The following is an 18,982-nucleotide window of genomic DNA, read 5'->3' on the forward strand; positions in this document are numbered from 1 at the left end:
CTCTCCACAGAGAGCCGGCAGGACCTACAACATTATACTTACATAACACGAAAGTTTATGCATTTACTATCTTTACTTAAAAATATGAAAGGTGGCCACACCAGCAAAGAACAAGAAACAAGCCCAACTCTGACGACATGAATACGCTAGGGGCCACACACACTTCAGAACATACATTCTGGCATGTACTGATGCATTAGAAATTGTGCAGAGGAGTGTGTATGAGTTACATGTACAGTTAAGTAGCATGATTTTCCCACTGACTTTTTAAATAAATATTTAAAATATTTTTAAATTAACCAGAAAAATATTTAGAAGTTATAAGAAAATAGTGAAAACTCTATTAATGAGTGTTCTCCCCAACCCCTTTTAAAAAATAAAATGTAACTGAGATCTGTTTTTTTTTTTCACATTTAATACAGCAGCATATTTGAAATGACAATTTATTTACAGTTCCATTTTTCATTTAAAACAAAATTTCCTGTTTGTCTTTTGGACACATTTTCAAAGCTTTGTTCTGGCAATTTTGCTAAGAAAAGAGGACTCTATAAACTAAAGATCAAATTCGATGAATTTCCAAATCATAGTGCTTGGCAGTTGCAGGGTTAGCATACCACCATGGTGAGTAGAGGTATTATAATTAAAGTTCATGTACTCTCTCTCTCTGAGCTGTTTCTATCAAAAATTACTCGTCCAATATACACAAATTTTCGGAACATCTTAATGAGACCATGGGAGAGATTTATGCAATAAAAATAAAATAGTTAAATTTTTGACCATTAGGTGAAACAGGCACTTTTTTATTGGATTTTTCTTTTTTCCATAGTCCATGTAGTGTATATACCAAGTTTCGATAGAATCCCATCAGAACGGGCGCTTCATAGGTCTGATGTATTCCATTGAAACTTGGTATCGGAATCGATACATCCAAACGGATTGGTAAAATTTGTTTTTGTTGTTTTGGTAAACACGGGTTTTAACCAATCCGTGTCGAACTCTAATCCTTTAACCTGTGATTGCAATTAAACTCTATCATTGAATACGGCCGTCAGACTGACATAGATGCTACTGTATACTATGTACAGTACTTAGTGATGTCATTCATAATAGAGCAGGGTTCTTAACCTTTTGTGCTCCATGGACCGTTTATGCCAGTAACATCAAAGCCAGGAACCCGTTCAAATAATATTCAGCACATAATGTAAAAAAAGAGTTATCTTTTCCAAGCTGACTGTGTGACTCCTTGAAACGTCTCCAAGGACCCCTCCAACTGACCACTGGAATATACTGAAATCATCTCTTCCGGATCCCTAGCACCCAAGCTCTAGAAGAACTTGGGTTTCGTGAGTTTTTAAGTTTTACGCGTCTTTTCCCGAAATTACGGTTGTTTTACGCAGCATAATAGCGTCAGTGATCACTGGTTCTTCGAAGATAATTTTATCTCGTTTCGAAAGAACGGTTCATTCGTTTTCTTGGTGAAAAATTATATGTTAAAGACTTACTTATAATGCCTATTACCAAATACAGTAAACCTTCCTTTTGCGGCCACCAGCGAGACAAAAAATAATTCGTCCGTAAAAGAGGGGTGACCAATAGTTTGAAATTTATACTCCCCTGAAATTATTCAAGGGGGAAATTATTATTTGGCCGCAAAAGATTGGTGTCTCCGTTAAGAGGGGTTTTACTAAATTTCTAGGGATTTGCCACTTTTTTAATTTTGTATCTCAGGTTGTTAAACCCTCTCATATCGACAATCCCGAAATATCTCGGGTTCTTAAATCGTCTCATTTTCGGCATTGACAAATCTAGATACCGTTGTAAGTTTTCTTGTGATAGCTTGTTTTTCTCTTCCCCCCTCCTCACCCCCTGTCCTGTCAATCAACTGCCGGTGGGGGCGCGCGAAGTCGGCTTCTGTATAAAATCTAACAGAAGGGAAATGATGTTTTTCGTTTTTCCTTTCCCTCTTCGAAGGTGTATACGATTATGCTTACAGCGTAAAACAAAACTATCGTTTTTTTCCCTTCCTTGTTTGTTATTGTTTTGTGTTGGGGGAAGCATTTATCAGCTCACGAGATCGGGAAAAAAATAGGTGGTAATTTCTAGAAGGTTTAGCGATTTCCATTGTGGCAGTTATAATGTGGATTGGAAAATTTTAGAAACCACTTAAAGGATTTGATGACCAATTGTGGCAATTTTTTTAGTGTGCCATTGCTTCGAGTGGAAAACTTTTGCTGGAAAAAAATAAACACTCATTAGAGCTCAAGTATAATATTTAAATTTGAATTTTTATGTTGCACACTCCTTTATTGATGTGGAAAATGCAGTGAAACCTCTCTTTTTGCAGACACCGGCGGGGCAAAATAATTCGCCAGTAAAAGAGGGGTGACCGTTAATCAGAGGTTTGAAATGTATACTCTATTATGCAAGGGGAAATTATTATTTTGCCGTAAAAGGGGGGGGGTAACTACATCTGAGGGGTTTTACTGTGTGTATTACAAAATTGTATAGATATCACTTTTTTTTTTTTAGATCAATTTCTTTTATCTTTCTGGACTTATTTTTTACGTCTGTATAATCGAATCTTTTTATTGAATTTTGTTACTTCGAAGCAGCGGAGGATATGAAGTTAAGAATTTTAATACACGACAAAAAATCTATTTCTGGATATTCTAAGTAGGCTTCTTTTTTTAAATTTGTGTGTGTGGACCTCTTCAGTGACAAACTGCAGAATGACATGATATACGCCCACAACCTTGACAGGAACCAGAATTTAATGACATTGCGACCCTAGGAAGAAAGCAGCAGCAAGCTCTTGGTTTCGCTGTAGCGGAACCCGAAACCCCACCTTTTTTTCCTTCCCCGGCGGTCGCTGTCGACCAATGGCGATATTGATTTTTTACCACGTGATGCGCGTAGACGCTGCGGTTGGGAAAAAGCGTAGTTTGTTATTATTTTTCTATCCTTATAGTGAAAGAAAACTTTTTTTGATCATTTGTTAAAACTCATTGATGCTAGAGTGAGGGTAGACAACTCTTTTTCTTCACAGCTGTTATTCATTGACGACCTAATTTTTTTCATTCATTTTGACCGAATTTCGGAAATATGTCTGTTTTAGATCCAGCTTTTGAAGGTGCGGGACAGGAACCTGGGTTGATCATATGGCGTATAGAAGTGAGTTGATTTCATTCGTTATTATTTATTAAGCCATTGTGTGGGTGCCGAGTGCAAGTCGGTTTTGACAAGCCGGTACACGTGAGCAGGACCGCGTGTAAGAGTTCAGGGAAGAGGGACTCCTCTCTCTTTAGCTTCTGTTAAAAAAAGTTTTTCGGTGAAAAACACAACATTAAAATATTGGAGAAATGAATATTTATGTATAATTCTCTATGTATTAAGGGGACCCTTTTGAGCCATTAAAGAATCACTGCACCTGAGGAAAATTTTAATTGTTGGTTATATAGTGCGATAATATTATGGTTTTTAATCATTCATAAAAGCTGGGTTTCGGTCCCTTTGCACTCGATCCAACCAGGTAAAAATCGTAGAGGAGAATTTTCTTTGACTACAGCAATGTGAATTTATTAAAACCATTTCAATGAAAATAAAAAATGATTTAACTAGGTTAGAATCGCAAGTATAGGCCTTCTTTAACCGGAGCTGCAGCTGCAATTGAATAAAATAGCGACCAATTTTAAAATTGATGTTGGAAATTTGATTTTAAGCATGAATTTTTTTTAAAGGAATGTTAATGTACAAGTGTTTGAAATATTTTTATTTAAAAAAAAAGACTTATTTGAAAAATTGTAATTTAAAATTTTGTATTAGATGACGTCTAAAACTTTTATAAGGTTTAATTGCATCATTTGTAGCGATTGTCTTTAAAAAATGTCAGTGTACATTTAAGATGGAACATTTTCTTGAGATGGAAGTAATTATTTGAAATGACAGTTGTGTGCTTTTTAATTACTACTTTTTTTATGTTGAATATATTTGAAGCAGCGAAAATATTTTTAGACACCATATTTGAACGAATGTTTCGACAAATACCTTATCTCCTGGTAGCCGATTTATTTGCCCGCAAACACATGCCTTCGATTCCACCGGTTGTTGGGGTTCAATGACATTGACCAAATTAAAAAACTTTCAACGATAGCTTTCGATCATATTCTTCCATTGATCAATAATTGTTGTTCGGGATTTGCTTTAAGCTGTTGTTTTGAATCAGCTTTCGTGTGAATAAAATGACCGTGATGCCACAAAAACGATGAAAATGATAAAATGTTCGAAAGCTATCGTTGAAGGCAAAACTTTTTTTTTAATCTGTGAATGTCAAATTAACGAGACAGGTATTATATTTTATGCCTGTATATATTCCGTAATTTCCTGTGTGTAATTCGTAGATTATATAAGTTTAAAAAAAAATCTAAATTTCTTATTGCAGATTATAGACTGCTCCGCATAATAGACGTAAGAACAACAACGTAAGTTGTTGTAAACCCCCCCCCCATAAACGGATACCCCTTGGATGCGATCACATCACCCTTCTTGCCCCCCCCCCCATCTTCCGACAAAATAATTTCTCCTTGCATAATAAAAGTATGCATTTCAAAACCCTGATTGACGGTCACCCCTCTTTTAAGGGCGATTTTTTTTTGTCCCGCGTGTCCGCAAAAGAGAGGTTTCACTATATACCCAAAATTCGATGAAAACAACAGTTCCTTCTATGCTATAGTAGCTACTATGCATAGTAGAACTAGGCTTTTTCTAAAAAAAAAATCGACAAATAAGCCCGTCAATTATTTAACTCGCAAAAGAATAGATTAATATTGCACAGTACAGCAGTGGGTTTCAATGTGGCCCGCAAGAGATTGTATGGGGTCCAGAGAGGATGTGTTTCAGAACACTACAGATATTTGAATGGAAACAGTGAGTGATTATGGCATGGCCCGGGGGTCCTCGAATAAGTGCAGTACGGTCTACTTTCAGTCTATTCCATGTAAGATTGAAAATAAGCTTTGCATACAATACAATCACTCAATCATTATACTTCACTCATAGTTACAAAAATAGATGGCAGATGAAAGCACTACACACACAACAAGCATTACACAGAAACAAATTTACCGCCAGGTTCGGTACACATACACGTACATTACAACATGTACCAATTTGTTAGAAGTTCCGCAGAGGAATATGGACGAGGTGCATGTGTGGCTCAGTAGTGGTAGCTTTGTTTACAAACAGTGCCGTCTTAACGCATGGGCCCACCCGGGCGCGGCCCGGGGACTTCAAGAGAAGAAAGCCTCACAAAAATGAAATTCGGTTGAAAGTTTCTGGAATTTACGAGGAAGGGCCTCAGAAAAACCACTTGGCCCGGGGGTCCATGATGCTCTTAAGACGGCCCTGCTTACAAAGACGCGTACTTTTTTCTGTGCACTACAACATCGACGTGTAGTCTTCGTCGTATTGAAAGCGCCCGAGAGGTTTTGCTAGTAAGATAATATGAGGCTTTTTCTCGTACTGATCAAGATCGCATGTCCAGTATTTTTTCGCAAGTTGATGCAATTTGAACAAATGTTTTTGCAATTTTCATTACTCGAGGGTCCAGGCACCATGTGCATATCGTCTTGTTAAAATGACGCGATGAAACCAAGTCAGTGATCGACTTAACGGTATAACGGTAAACTTCAGCAGCGTTTGCATTAAAGTAAGTGTAGATTTCTACGGAGAATATTTTCAGAAGTGCGGAATGTTCGAGAAATCGATTAATTTGGACCTGAAGGCTTTCTTATAGAAATTGTATAATTAAGTGAATTTCTTGTTATGAAGTTGGTGCTTTGAGAGAACTTTCTTGAACTTTCTTTCTTTTCTTTCAAATCGAGCACAAATCCGGTCTCTCGGTATGGGAAATTTACTCTTGGGCTGCCCCCCCCCCCACCCCCAACATCAAAGAGGTCTGCACATATATATGTGGGGAATGTATTGACATCATCATCATCGAGCCCCCCCCCCCCAGACCTCCAAGTCTATCTCCGTCTATGCAGACACTTGTTGATATTGTTTCAACACAATCGATTAGAACTGACGGATTTGTCAGGTGTTTAATGGAAACATCTTGCCATGTTGATAAGTCTTTTTATTATTTCAGCCTACATAACGTTTAGTATTCCGCATTTTTATTATTTATCAGAGCTTTCTGAAAAGAAGATAACGCCATGTAATGTCGAGAGTGCGGAGAATGGGTGGGGGTGGGGGTATGGCCATGCTTTCAGAAACAGAAATTTATTACGTTCAAGACAAGAAAGGATATCCGTTCTGGTTTTGTCTCGTGGATATAAAATATAATCGTAGTATTTGCTTGGAAAAAACACTAATTTAATTTGGAAAATACTATGTTAACTTATATAAAACCTTTTTAAACTACATGCATAGCATGGGTGCCGGGCTGCGGGCCAATATAGCCCATTCGCAAATGTTATCCGTCCTGCAAAGCACTTAAAAAATGTTTTAAAGTACGATATAGGATTATAAAGTTAGATGTACTGTAATATCCATACCAAATTCAATAAATATCTGCGGATACTGTTTAATGTACGTAAATACAAATACAACGCCACAACAGGCAAAATGCCCAACGAGGTGGCTGAGAAAAAGGTGTCCAAAATAAATATGTATGTCATATATTTCAAAAATACAGCAACCCAATTAAAAATGCAATTACAAACAATGTATATAGATGATGAAATATTATAGAATGCCCATAAAGAATACTTATGGTTGTCTTATTCTAAGTATGGATAGCTTCTCAATTTACCCCAACATGTTTATCGTATTTCTTTTTAAACGTGTCAATTGTGTTACAATTTACTACCTCCAGGGGTAAGCTATTCCATTTATTAACAACCCTATTAGAGAAAAATTCCCTTCGACACCATAACCTCGCATTGTCCTTTACCAATCGACACCGGTGTCCCTTTGTAAAAGCAGTCGATTGACGGTGTACTAATAATTCATGGTTCATCCTATCCATCCCGTTGAAAATTTTGAACACTTCGATCATATCTCCGCGACACCTGCGTTCATCCAATGTAATCATATTCAAAAAATGAAGTTTTTCTTCATAACTGCAATCAAGTCTATGTCCCGCTGTAGGTATGGTCTCCAAAACCTTACAGCATAACTCCAGGCCAGGACGAACTAAGCCTCGGAAAAGAGGAAGAATGACTTTAGGAGAACGCGAAGAGGCCTTTTTTGAAAATGAGACCAAGCATTCTATTCGCTGAACAATGTTCAGAAAACTTAAGCCGCTCGTCAATGAAAATTCCCAAATCGGTGACCCTAGTTACATCCGGGATAGTGACACCATTCAACTCGTGAGAGAACCGTGGGTTGTTCGAACCAAAATGAGTGACCATGCACTTGTCGCCAAACGTCATGCTCCATTCTTAAGTCCTGTTCAAGTTGGTCTAGAGAACTCCCTATCGCTTTGATTCCCGATTACCCCCATTAGCTTCACGTCATCTGCGAGTTTGCTAGCAATCCCATCGATACAATGATCGAGTTCATCGATAAAAAGTGAAAAAGTATAGGACCAAGGACACAACCTTGAGGAACTCCACTTGTGACGCCTGTCCAACCAGACAATTCCCCGTTCACCATAACTCGTTGTGACCTATCCTTAACCAGCTTCAAGAGTTTACCATGTTGGACCCGATCGAAAGCCTTCTGGAAATCAAGGTAAACAACATGTACATTTTTGCCCTTACCTAAAGCCTTCGTCACGTGATCATAGAAGCAAAGGAGGTTATTCACACATGAATTCCCTTTCCTGAACCCATGCTGATTACCCGGCAATACATTATTCTCGTCTATCCACTTCACAAACTGCCTTTTGATGATAATTTCCAAAATTTTACGGAGGAAGCTCGTCAAACTGACTGGACGGTAATTGGACACAGCTTCTCTACTACCCTTCTTAAATATCGGAACAACATTAGCAAGTTTCCAGTCTCTTGGGACGATACCCTCAACAATACTACTCCTGTATATCTGTGCGACTGGCCCCAACAATTCATTAGCAGATTCCCTGCGGACCCTGGAATAGATACCATCTGGTCCTGGTGCTTTGCTTGCACATACATTTTTTAGAAGATTTAGGACCTCCACATCTTCCACTTGAATATCGTTGAGGATTTTATTATCCCATGCAACACCCTCATATTGAATATCATTATCTCCATTAAAAATACCTATGCGCCAATTTCACAACGAAGTATATTGGAATGATTTCATTTATTATTTTTTTGTTCCTCTTAGACGTAATTCAGCTCTTATTCGACCCGTAAAAGCATTTTGGATGGCAAGAAAAATTTCCCACAGAAGCATTTTGGATGCCGGAAAGTTTGTTAATCCACCATATTTCCGGTAGAAACAAAAAAAATTACTTATCCAGGAATTTTCAAACGTTTTAGCACTTGATGCTTCCTTGATTGCTTGAGTTTCCAAAATCTATCGCTTAATCGCGTCTTATAAGGCCGTTATATCGAACGTTTAAAAAAAGTTATAAAGTTTAGCTTCTCCAGAAAATGTGTAATGTATAATTCGCAATATAATGACGCAATAAAATAAATTCGTGCAGTTTGTCATAATGTTGCAATGGAAATGCATTTGACTGGAAAAAAAATTCAAATGCATAATACAGTACCGTATAAACATGGTACTTACGGAAATACCGTGCACGGCCTAAACCTGCATTTATTTTTCACTACATGCAGTAAAATACAGTAATAAATTCACTTGCATGTGTATTTTCCCATTGAGAAATTGCGCAATGAAATTTAGAATAAGATAAAAAAATCAATCACATGGAAAATGGGAGTGAGCTACCAGAGAAAATAAAACAGAATGGTAAGCAGTTTCCAGTGATGGTGCCAGTTAACCACCGAGTTTTCCGTAGAAGCGACAATTCTTTGTCTTCAAACCATCTGTTGTTCTATACCCCCTTTTTTCCCTAAGCATCTAAGGTCAAGATCAAACACACAGATTTTGTCCATTTTTCTCTCAAAAACACCCAAAAACGGGGGACTGAGCTAAGTTGGGTCATTGCAATGAATTGAATGACATTTACCGGACATGTTATATTGGATAAAAAATAGTATGACGGAAAAAAGAAAAATATTTGGGACCTGTCGTAATGGTCGTTATAACTAGCGTAGCTTCCACACAAGTTTGAAACCCCCTGTGTGCACTAATCTTTCAAAAATTGCATTTAAATCGAGTGTATGAGGCACTTCGTGGTTGCTAGGAAAATGGTAACTCAACCCTAATGTGATCTTGATCCACCATTGATAGCAATTCGTTAAGTGACTGTTTCATAATGATCACCAGGGCCTTTGAATATAAACGCAAGTATATAAGTAATTTATTTCTTTTTGTGTATACAAAGTTTATTTCGGAAGTGGATTTAAAATCGGCTCTGGATAGGCAATGATTCTGTGTGTAATTAAGAGCAGAGTAAAACTTATCATGGTATTTCAAGGGCAGTTTACGAGAAGATCTTTATCGACATTTCCATCAAATTATGCCATTCCTTTTTTTATCCTTACATAAAGCTGCGGTTGTCTCTCATCTTGTGATCATGAATCGGTCGATTTTCCGCCTCCTTGAAATCTATTGTGTGCTCTGCCGTCATGCAGAAACTGCGATGAATTCACGACCTTCAGGGAATCTCGTGGCGACTCATCAGACTGCGACCAAAAAAAAAACCTAACGAGGGACTTGTACCATTACGAGATTTAAATGTTTTCTTTCTTTTTTTCAACTTTGTGACTGACTCGTAAAAGCCTTTCTAAGGAATTGTGATTTGATTCTGAAATCGTATCCCGTAAGAAACAAATAAAAGATCTGCTTCGATTATATTACATGTTATGTTTGTATCGGTCTGCTGAGTCTCCGGTTGTACATTTCAATTTCTTCTTTTTCATTAAAAATCTTCTTTTACACGAGGATACAATCTTGACCTTGTATTTTTTTCTTTAAGACAGTCAAACTCGGTTATAATAATACAGTCAATAATCGGTAGTCTGGACTAATCCCCACAGAGAATAATGTTAATGAACCTTGCTTATAACGTCGATGAAAATGCCATGAACTTGGATATAACGACACATTTTTCGTCGTTTTATGGCGTTTTTAATACCAAACGATGGAAAAAAAAGGATTTTTAAAAAGTTTTCCGAAGTGCTCCTCAATAACATGGCTGTATGCTAGGGCTGGACAAATCCCAGGCGTCAGAAAAAAAAAAATGGGAGGCGTCTAAAAGATTGGTATTAGCGCCTAAAGTTTCTTCGCGTAATTATTAAATTGCAAGATGAGAGCAGCACAAAATGTTTGGAATTTATAGCAGCATATCTGCCAACATGAAAGAGGGTCACTATACCCTGGGGAAGTTCGAAGAAGCATTATTTTGGACCCTTTTCTCCAGATGAAACATTTTTTGGTACCTAAAAGTTTTTTCTGCCGTCTAGATTTTTTTGCGATTTGTACAGCCCTGCCATGTACAGGACATCACTATTTTCTCGTAATTTCGCTCTTTCCGACTTTTTCCCATTACAAAAATATCCCGTTTTCCCCAATTTTTTGGACGTGAAATACACTTCACGAAGTTGGACACAAGTTTACACTTCAAGTAATTGCCAGGGCTGGACTAAGGTCGCCATAGCTAATAGAAAATCGATATTGGCACCTAAAATTCAATTTCAGTTTCGAATTCAATTTCAGTCTGTAGAAGATAACGAAAAATAAATTGACTCGGCAACTGCATCGTCGTTAGACAAATCGCTGCCGCGTGGTCGCCCACCTCCACTAAGAAAGCGGGTGATCCCAGAGTTCCGACGATCCACATAGTCAACTCTTCCTCGGAGTCAACTATGTAGTCTCTCTCAAAGTCGCCGTTTTGACCACCTCGTCTTTCGAACTGAAGATTCAGTCTAAAATCTAAGAGAAACCCGAGGAAACTTCATCCCGGCCTCACCAGCTTCACGAAACGGGAGACAATGTCTCAGCAAGCTGTTCTTACCTGGCAAACACCTGAATTTCTTTACCGATGGAAGCCTCCGCTTTACAGTAATAGTTGCTAATCAACCAAAGCCTCACCCTTCTGATCAAGAAGTGGAGGATTCTTCACGATCTTAATGGATCGAGCCAGGGTTGACCTCCCAATTGAACTAACCACGTTGACAACCACGTTCGCCTGAAGTACCAGCTGCCTTTCCGAACTAAATTGGGAAAGTTTCACGTTGCATTCCACTGGTTTGACGGAGGAATCAGTTCCCTCAGAAAACTCTACGAAATCAAATAAATCTCAGTTCAAAATTAGGAAACAGGGTCGGTCAACCAACAGAATGACCTTCATCGTCGGAACTCTAGAAACACTGTTCAAAAGCGGTCTATATATAGGTGAAAAATCGGAATCCATCTGACATTGTTACGGCAACAATGGACCGCAATAATATCATCAGCAACGCATCAACAACATGACCGAAATTTGTGTACAACAATGGACATAAAATCTTCAGTAGACATTTTTTTTCTTTTGCTCATGTAAAGGCTGTGGTGTTGTACAGGGGCATATTTTTACCAGGGGACCTCTCTTAGCAAGCTATAGCCAAGGGTGGAAAGTTCGAAGTGGCATCGAATTTAGGAATGAGTGATCAACAAAAGTAGTAAAATGGTAGAAGGGCAGCAAAATCTGTATAGCCCGATATAAATTCGTCTTTGCCTAGAGAGCGAGAGAATACGTTAGTGCGTGACCAAACAAGTGACCTAGAGAGTCTGCAAGCACGTGAATGAGCAAAAGTGTGATCTAAAGCGCATACAAGCATGTGAATGATCAAAAGAAAGGCCTATAGAAAGTTAATGACTAAAAGAGTGACATAGATAATTTGTGAGCATAGGACTGACCAAAAGCGTGACCTAGAGTGCATTGGCGCACGCAAAGGGGGGGGGGGTTTGGAGTTCTAACCCCCTCCCACTGAGCCAAGATTATAGTGTTATTTTACAGAAAAAAACGTAACCCCCCCCCCCTTCCTCTCCTCGAGAAAATTCTGTGTACGCCTATGCTAGAGTGTGTACAAGCGCATGTCAATGACCAAAAGAGTGACCCAGTTTATGTGTGAGCATGGGAGTGGGGCAGGGATTGTTATAGCGCATGGACGGCGAATTTCAGATATGAGCGGTCAAGAAAATTAAGACTGGGATGGAAGAAGTAAGTCAAAATTAGCTCGCATTCTTAGTCAGAGTCAAAATTCGTGTAGGTCGCACAAAACCAGTAACAAAACCATGAATACACCTCTGTCAGAGATTTAGTACATTTTTTTATCCAGTTGCAAGTCGCATCGTTCGGAACAAATCGATCGAATTGAACGAATTTAACAACAAAAAATAATAAATAATGTGCTTTAAAATTCGGCGTAGGAATCTCATGACGCATCGTTGAGTATGACGTAATCGTATCACCAGCATAGAATTTGCCCTTTTTTTTTGTTTCCTCTCAGACTTACCTCGATGAGAACAAAAAACCAGTTCAGCTTTATAAAACTTTTTTTTTCCCCTGCCTTTTGTTCCACCAAATTACAGAGATCTTTTCGCTTATATGTTTCGCTATATACTGCTATTCCTTCCTCTTTCCTTTCATTGCTTATCATGCTTTTTTGTTTAACTTTTGTTGTTTTCCAAGGTGAAAGGAAAGCGAAAGCATGGCAATATAAGGTGTAAAAAAAATTCTATAAACGATTTTTTTTATTATAATTTTTTACTAGGTGTATATATTTCCTGGACTAAAGAAATCAAAACCGTCTGTGATGGTGACTCATTCTTTCCCTGTTGTACTCCATACTTCAACTGTTGTATACGTGAATATATTCATTACTGTCGAGTGGTCAGTGGAAGTTTTTGCCTTCCCTGTCCCATAAAATAGACAGAGGAAATTTATTTTATTTGCACTTCAACATAACGTACAACATATTGAGTCAATGCACTCGATTACGATATGCATTTTATGCTGGAGCCTATTCATGTACAATGGTCACGCAAAATGTTTTCCTGTCCGTATTATTTTTTACAGTTATTTATTCGTTATTTTCTACTTGTGTCACAAAACAAAAACTTGACGTTTCGGTGGTTTCAGCCATGGTGCGTGTGTTGCCGGAATGATCATGTAAAAATTTTTTTGTTTATCCACGGAATGGGTCAGACAAAGGATTAATAAATTACATGTAATTTACAATACACGAATGAGCATTTCATCCTATAAATAACGGTGTTGAAGAAAAAATTATTCAAAGTACCTGTTACTGACAACAGATATTTTCTTACGTAAGATCAGTGTTTCTCGACCTATGGTACAAGGACCAGAGGTGGTCCGCGGCAATGGTACAGATGGTCCGCTGGCAGACTTGATAATTTTAATTCTAACTAACTAACTTATTTAAACTAAATGAAAAATGTTCTTATTGATTTAGCAATATTCTAGCAATACATTTTATTGATTTTAGCAATACTCTAGCAATACATTTTATTGATTTTAGCAATACTCTAGCAATAAATTTTATTGATTTTAGCAATACTCTTATGGGTTCAAATAGAAATTAGGCTTTCACGCTTAGGGTAACCATATCTAATTGAGGAAAATACTGCTTATCGGAATATTAAATATGGAGTAAATTGTAACCTAAAAATGAAATTTACGACAAATTACGCTAATTATTGATAAAATTGCTGAAGAATGGGGAAATGAAGGACTGCAGCAAATCACAGTTAACTAAAATGTATTTCATGAAAAAGCATTCATCAGGATTGGAGACCATTTCAATTGAGAAAAATACTGGAATATGATCTGAAATAATACGACAAAACACGGGATATTGCCAATTGTTTTCTTAAACATCGCCACAAGTTGGCAAAATCACCAATTGTTGCTGAAATGGCTCAAAATTACAAATGAGTGGGAAAATGAAGGAGTACTGGAACTAGGGCTGATAAATAAGCGTAGAGGTAAATGCAATACTTTTCAGTGTTGAAATGCTATTCAACTCTTTGGTATTCAATTCTTAATTCATCTCAATACTCCTCTCTTGCACTTCCAAAAAAGTGCCACCTATCGCTAGAGAAGCTGGTTTGTGAAAAAAATTAGGTTCCTTCTGTTTTTTGTTAAAGATATTTTCACTCATTATCAAAATTTTTCCACTTGACTTTCCTTTCTTTAGTCGAATACCCACAGCGTAAGTTTGGATTTCTTGTTCATCTTCGGACAAATGCCTCTTTTAGGCCGGTATTACACTATAAAAGTTTTGTAAAAGTCCTTTTATAAAACTTGAAAAATGCAGCCAACAAGGTCACCGGTTGCATTTTCTAGAATGTAACCAATAACCTTATTGGTTAGATTTTGCAAGTTTTATAAAAAGAATTTTATCAAACTTTTACAGCGTAATACCGGCCTTAGTTAGCACCATACCAGAAGTCTCTTTAGCGTCGTGCTGTTTCGGCTCCGGAATGTTCTGACTGTCCATTTCTGTATACCCATATCTGTTCTTTATATCAGGATTTTTCAACGTAAAGTTTCTCGCAGAACCCTCCTTGATGATTACATGGTAATTGTCTACAGAACTCAAATTTTTGAATTCTAAATTCATGGTACAAACTTAAAGAGGTGATATAAGACACTTTAACAAGCATTTTTGATCATAGAATGTGAGGTCGAGGGGTTTTTTTGGAGAGTGCACAACAGCATTTCACCAAAAACAAATATCATATTTTTCCGACAAAAAAATATGATTTTGCTGCGATATGTGCCATCAACCATTCGAGAGTGCATGTGTACCTTCGGATTGGAGTTTGTTTTTTTATTGGTGCAAGTACCAAGGTTATGCTGTCCAAACAATGATCAAGCAGCACAATGGCTGGTGGTGGAATTTGCGTTATCCAGGTTGCCCCATGAGAAGGCCTACCACATTATCGTATACCCTAGTCACGAGCATTAGAATACGCAAGATCCACTTTTAAAGGGGGGGGGGGCACATTGGGTTTGGAGAGCACAAGGAATTTCTCCTAGAAAAATTTTAAGATATTAACCTTCATAAAGCATTTTCCACTATGGGACCACCCTCCCACTTCAAAGAAAAGTTGTTAAATTTATTTGATATATTCACTCTTATCAGGACGTTTGTATTTAGGAAATTATCTCGTGACATCTTAAATCATCAACGTTACCCCACCTTCCCAAGGGGATGAAAAACATTTCGGGAACCACTGTATCAACGTAATAGAGGTGAAGAAAGAAAACTCTTTTCAGATAGTCGTATCTTAAGGGCGGCAGAATTTCTAGTACTGGCCCTAGCTGGTAGCTGATACGGGCTGGAATACATTTTCTTTTTTCTCAGAATCAAATGCAAGCAAATATGCAAGCAAATTCTATTATACAGGAGGGTGGTTGCAATTAAACTGACACTACTCAGACCTATGTAGCGCCCGTTCTGGTGGACGTATTTCGTTGCTGAACTTGGTATATCAGTTATATTGACCATGGGAAAAACTTCAATAAAAAATAGTTCATTTTCAATTACCAGGTGAAAAGGTGGCATTTAAAGAGCAAGAAACACGTAAACATAAAACTTCATTTAACAACAGCATTAGTTTAATATGCATTCATTTGCTGCGTCAATCACACGTTCATATGGGAGTCAAGGACTACTCTCCTCAAGCAGGCCTGTTACTAGGCTGGGGCAACTGGGGCACAGCCCCCACAAAAATTCACTTATTTTGCATAATAATAACTCTCTTAAGGGGGCACCAAGAAAAAGTCTGCCCCCATGGTCCATGTAACGTATACTCTACGGTATATAACAAGTTTCAACGAAATGCATCCCCTAGAACGGGCGCTACATAGGTCTGAGTAGTGTCGGTTTAATTATATCCACCTTGTATATTGTCCGATGTATTTATTAGAATTTGGCGTGCGTTTTCTATCTCTCGGGGTAATGTTATTCGGTTTACTATTATTTCGATGACTCGTTAGAGCTCACGCCCATTGCGTTCTTGCAATTACCTGATTGAACTAACTCCGTTCCGAGTAACGCCCGTCTTGTGTATAAATGTAGAAAATTACTATTTTTCGTCCCACTCGAAATTCCGTTGAAATTAGTAACTATTGATGGAAACACACTTTTGAACAAATGTATCCGACAATATCATACAAGAGAAACCTTTGAAGTCTAACCACGGAGTGTCTGTTAACGTTTGTGAAACATCTCAACACTTCAGATTAATCTTCTTCACGTTCCCTTTCACTTCAACTCAGTTTCGAGTAGGATTGTTTTGGCAAAGACTTTCGTCAGTAAATTTACGAGCCTCCTCGGCTTTTCTCAGAAGAGCAATGTTTCTTGCAGCAGAGGAAGTTGAGAAAAGGCGCCTTGTGTTCCGTCCGTCTGGGAAACCCCATCATCCGGAATCAAATCCTTATCTTGTCACCAGCAGGTTTTCAGCAATGGGGGGAAATCTTATGGAGGGATGAGAATCTAAATATAGTATTCGTTGTGGAGATCTATGGGGTTAAAAAAAATTGTGAAGAGATGCAATCGCATTGTAATAGTTGTGAGGGGGATGGAATCCGGTGGCTCCGCGTTGATTCTCTTAATGGCACTTGCAATCATTTGTTCAGGAAGTAGATCGAGAATTGAAAGCGGTAAAAGTCTTTGATATGTCGTTTAGAAGGTACGCCTTTTCTACTCATTATCCGTGGAATGTACGTATAAAAGAAACAATTCAACATCCCGTAACAAAGACTCGACACAACACAAAGCCCATTTTGCCGTGTGGGAATTCCGATTATTCGCCTAGGTTTTCGTTTCATCGGGAATTGCTGGCAATGCATTCTAAATGCCGATTTTCTTCGTTAGAAGAAAAAATTTCCGGCTAAAGATTCCGCGCGTGTTGGACTTAGTATTTGAACTTGATTAAGAGTAAAATGATATTTGTGTGTGTGTGTCAATTTTCTTTTGAAAACGCAAACTTGGTACTCTGGTAAATTTAAAAACATTGAGAAAATCGTTTGATATCAGTTAGTAGTTAGGGAAAAAGATGACGATATTCACCACATGTTTTTTTTCTTGTTTGATTAAGGAGAACTTAATCAAAATATTTTTAATAGTTATAAACTAATTACACCAAGTCTATATTTGGTTTTTCCAAAGGCGGTAAAAACCCGTCAATGGTAAATACTATACCAACCCTACAGTTGACATGCATTCATTTTTTTGATCTGAAGGGATTTTCAATCCTCCAAATTAATCCAACAAATTGATTATTAATTCTAAATATTATTAATTAACGAATAAAAAAGTTTTATATTAACTGAACCTCTTCGTGAGGTAAGTTTACTGGGCCCAGAGTAGATGGGAAAAATAATAAATCCGAGATCTTCCCCCCCCCCTCCATACTTTAACAGGGGTAGCCACTAGCTGGCCCACAGCCCCCTCCCCCAACAAGGTAATATAATAACTTACAAGGTGTTAAATCAAATTTGTGATCATTATTCGAGCTATTTCTCGTTCCAGCGGGAAACTACTTACATTCATTATTGCTAGTGACGAAAATAATTTACTATGTTATCACCAAGGCCCGGATATGATGCTCTAAAAAAAATGACTAAAAAAATGCCATCAAAGTAACAAAACAAATTTCTCTTGAAAAACTGAGTATGTTCGATATGTCGAAAGAAAGTCTTGACAGCATCAAAATCATATGTAACTTTTTTTCTCAAGTTTTTTTCTCTCTCCTTTAGATTTCATCAAAAATAACAATTTTTCTAATAAACGAGTAATAATTCATGAATCGGTTACGAACATTGGCGTTATGCCCTCCCCCATAAGGGTGGGGTTGACAGGGTTCCGACTTGGTGGGGGGGGGGGAGAGCCCGAGTGGAACCTAATCATTTTCTGTTTTTTCACAAGAAATTCAATATTGGGAGTCCCGTAAAGCATCTGATCGGAGGGCCCTGTTGCTAGATGTGGGGGGCATGACTGGTGTACTGGAGGAGGAGGAGGAGGAGGAATAAGGTTTTTCCAGTAAAAAACGAGAAATGAAACTCCCTCCGAGGAAATCCTGTGTATGCATGCCTATGTTTAGGAAGCCACAAAACCAAAAAAACATCTTTTATTTTATTTTCCAATAAATTAAAGTATATTTTTTCATTAGTGCTTAATGCATGCACGCGCGCGCTCACACACACACACACACACACAAAATCAGTATTCATATAATTTTCTCAATCTTTCCCATTGTCAAAAAAATTTGAAAAGTGAAGAAATATCGTAAAAATGCCAAAAAATGTCCTAAAACTAAAAAAAAATGCTTTAAGAGTGAAAAAAAGCATAAAAATGCAAATGTCATCAACATCCGGGTCTTGGTTATCGCCATACCCTTTTTGAAGACACTAATTGCTCCTAAAACTTGACACTTGGACAATTTGTTTTCATACTTTTTCTGCCATCTCGTTTGGCAAATTGCCTATTTTAGCAAAATAATAATTGCAAAAAAAATTGAAACAAATGTTTCATTTGCGAGAGAAATTCAAACTACGAATAGGTTTGATGAAATAATTTGCAGAAGAAAGTAATTTTTGATGCATTACATGTGGCTGGGAACGAAACCAAATGAACAACAAATATTATTTTGAAGATGAGAGGGAATATAACGCCCAGTGTAAGGCCACTTTCACACGGAGCGGATACGGGTCCGCATAGAACCCCTTAATGCATGATGTATATGAAGTCGTCTTAGGTCCGCATACCCTTTCACACGAGCACTAAAGATGCGGGCGAAAGCCCCATAGAATATGGGTCTAAGATGTCTTAAAATATTTTCCAATATATTTGAAAAAAAAATCTGTCTTTTCGGAAAAATATGAAAGAAAAATTCCAAAAGCATCCAA

General features: G+C 37.6%; 1 protein-coding gene across 3 annotated transcripts in view; it reads left to right on the forward strand.

The window, feature by feature from the left end:
- Positions 1 to 2,975: 2,975 nt before the first annotated feature.
- LOC149075696 (gelsolin, cytoplasmic-like) overlaps positions 2,976 to 18,982 on the forward strand; it is a 33,434-nt gene continuing 17,427 nt past the window's right edge. For all 3 annotated transcript variants that reach the window (XM_089243184.1, XM_089243185.1, XM_089243183.1), the window contains exon 1: positions 2,976 to 3,171. In XM_089243184.1, the coding sequence (XP_089099310.1) occupies positions 3,103 to 3,171 (69 nt within the window). In that variant the 5' untranslated portion in view covers positions 2,976 to 3,102. The remainder of the gene's footprint in view (positions 3,172 to 18,982) is intronic.

Source organism: Pholcus phalangioides, unplaced genomic scaffold (genome assembly GCF_987345545.1).
Source record: "Pholcus phalangioides strain wild (caught in Gottingen) unplaced genomic scaffold, Ppha-v1.0 ptg000015l_1, whole genome shotgun sequence".
In the NCBI taxonomy this organism is placed as follows: Eukaryota; Metazoa; Arthropoda; class Arachnida; order Araneae; family Pholcidae; genus Pholcus; species Pholcus phalangioides.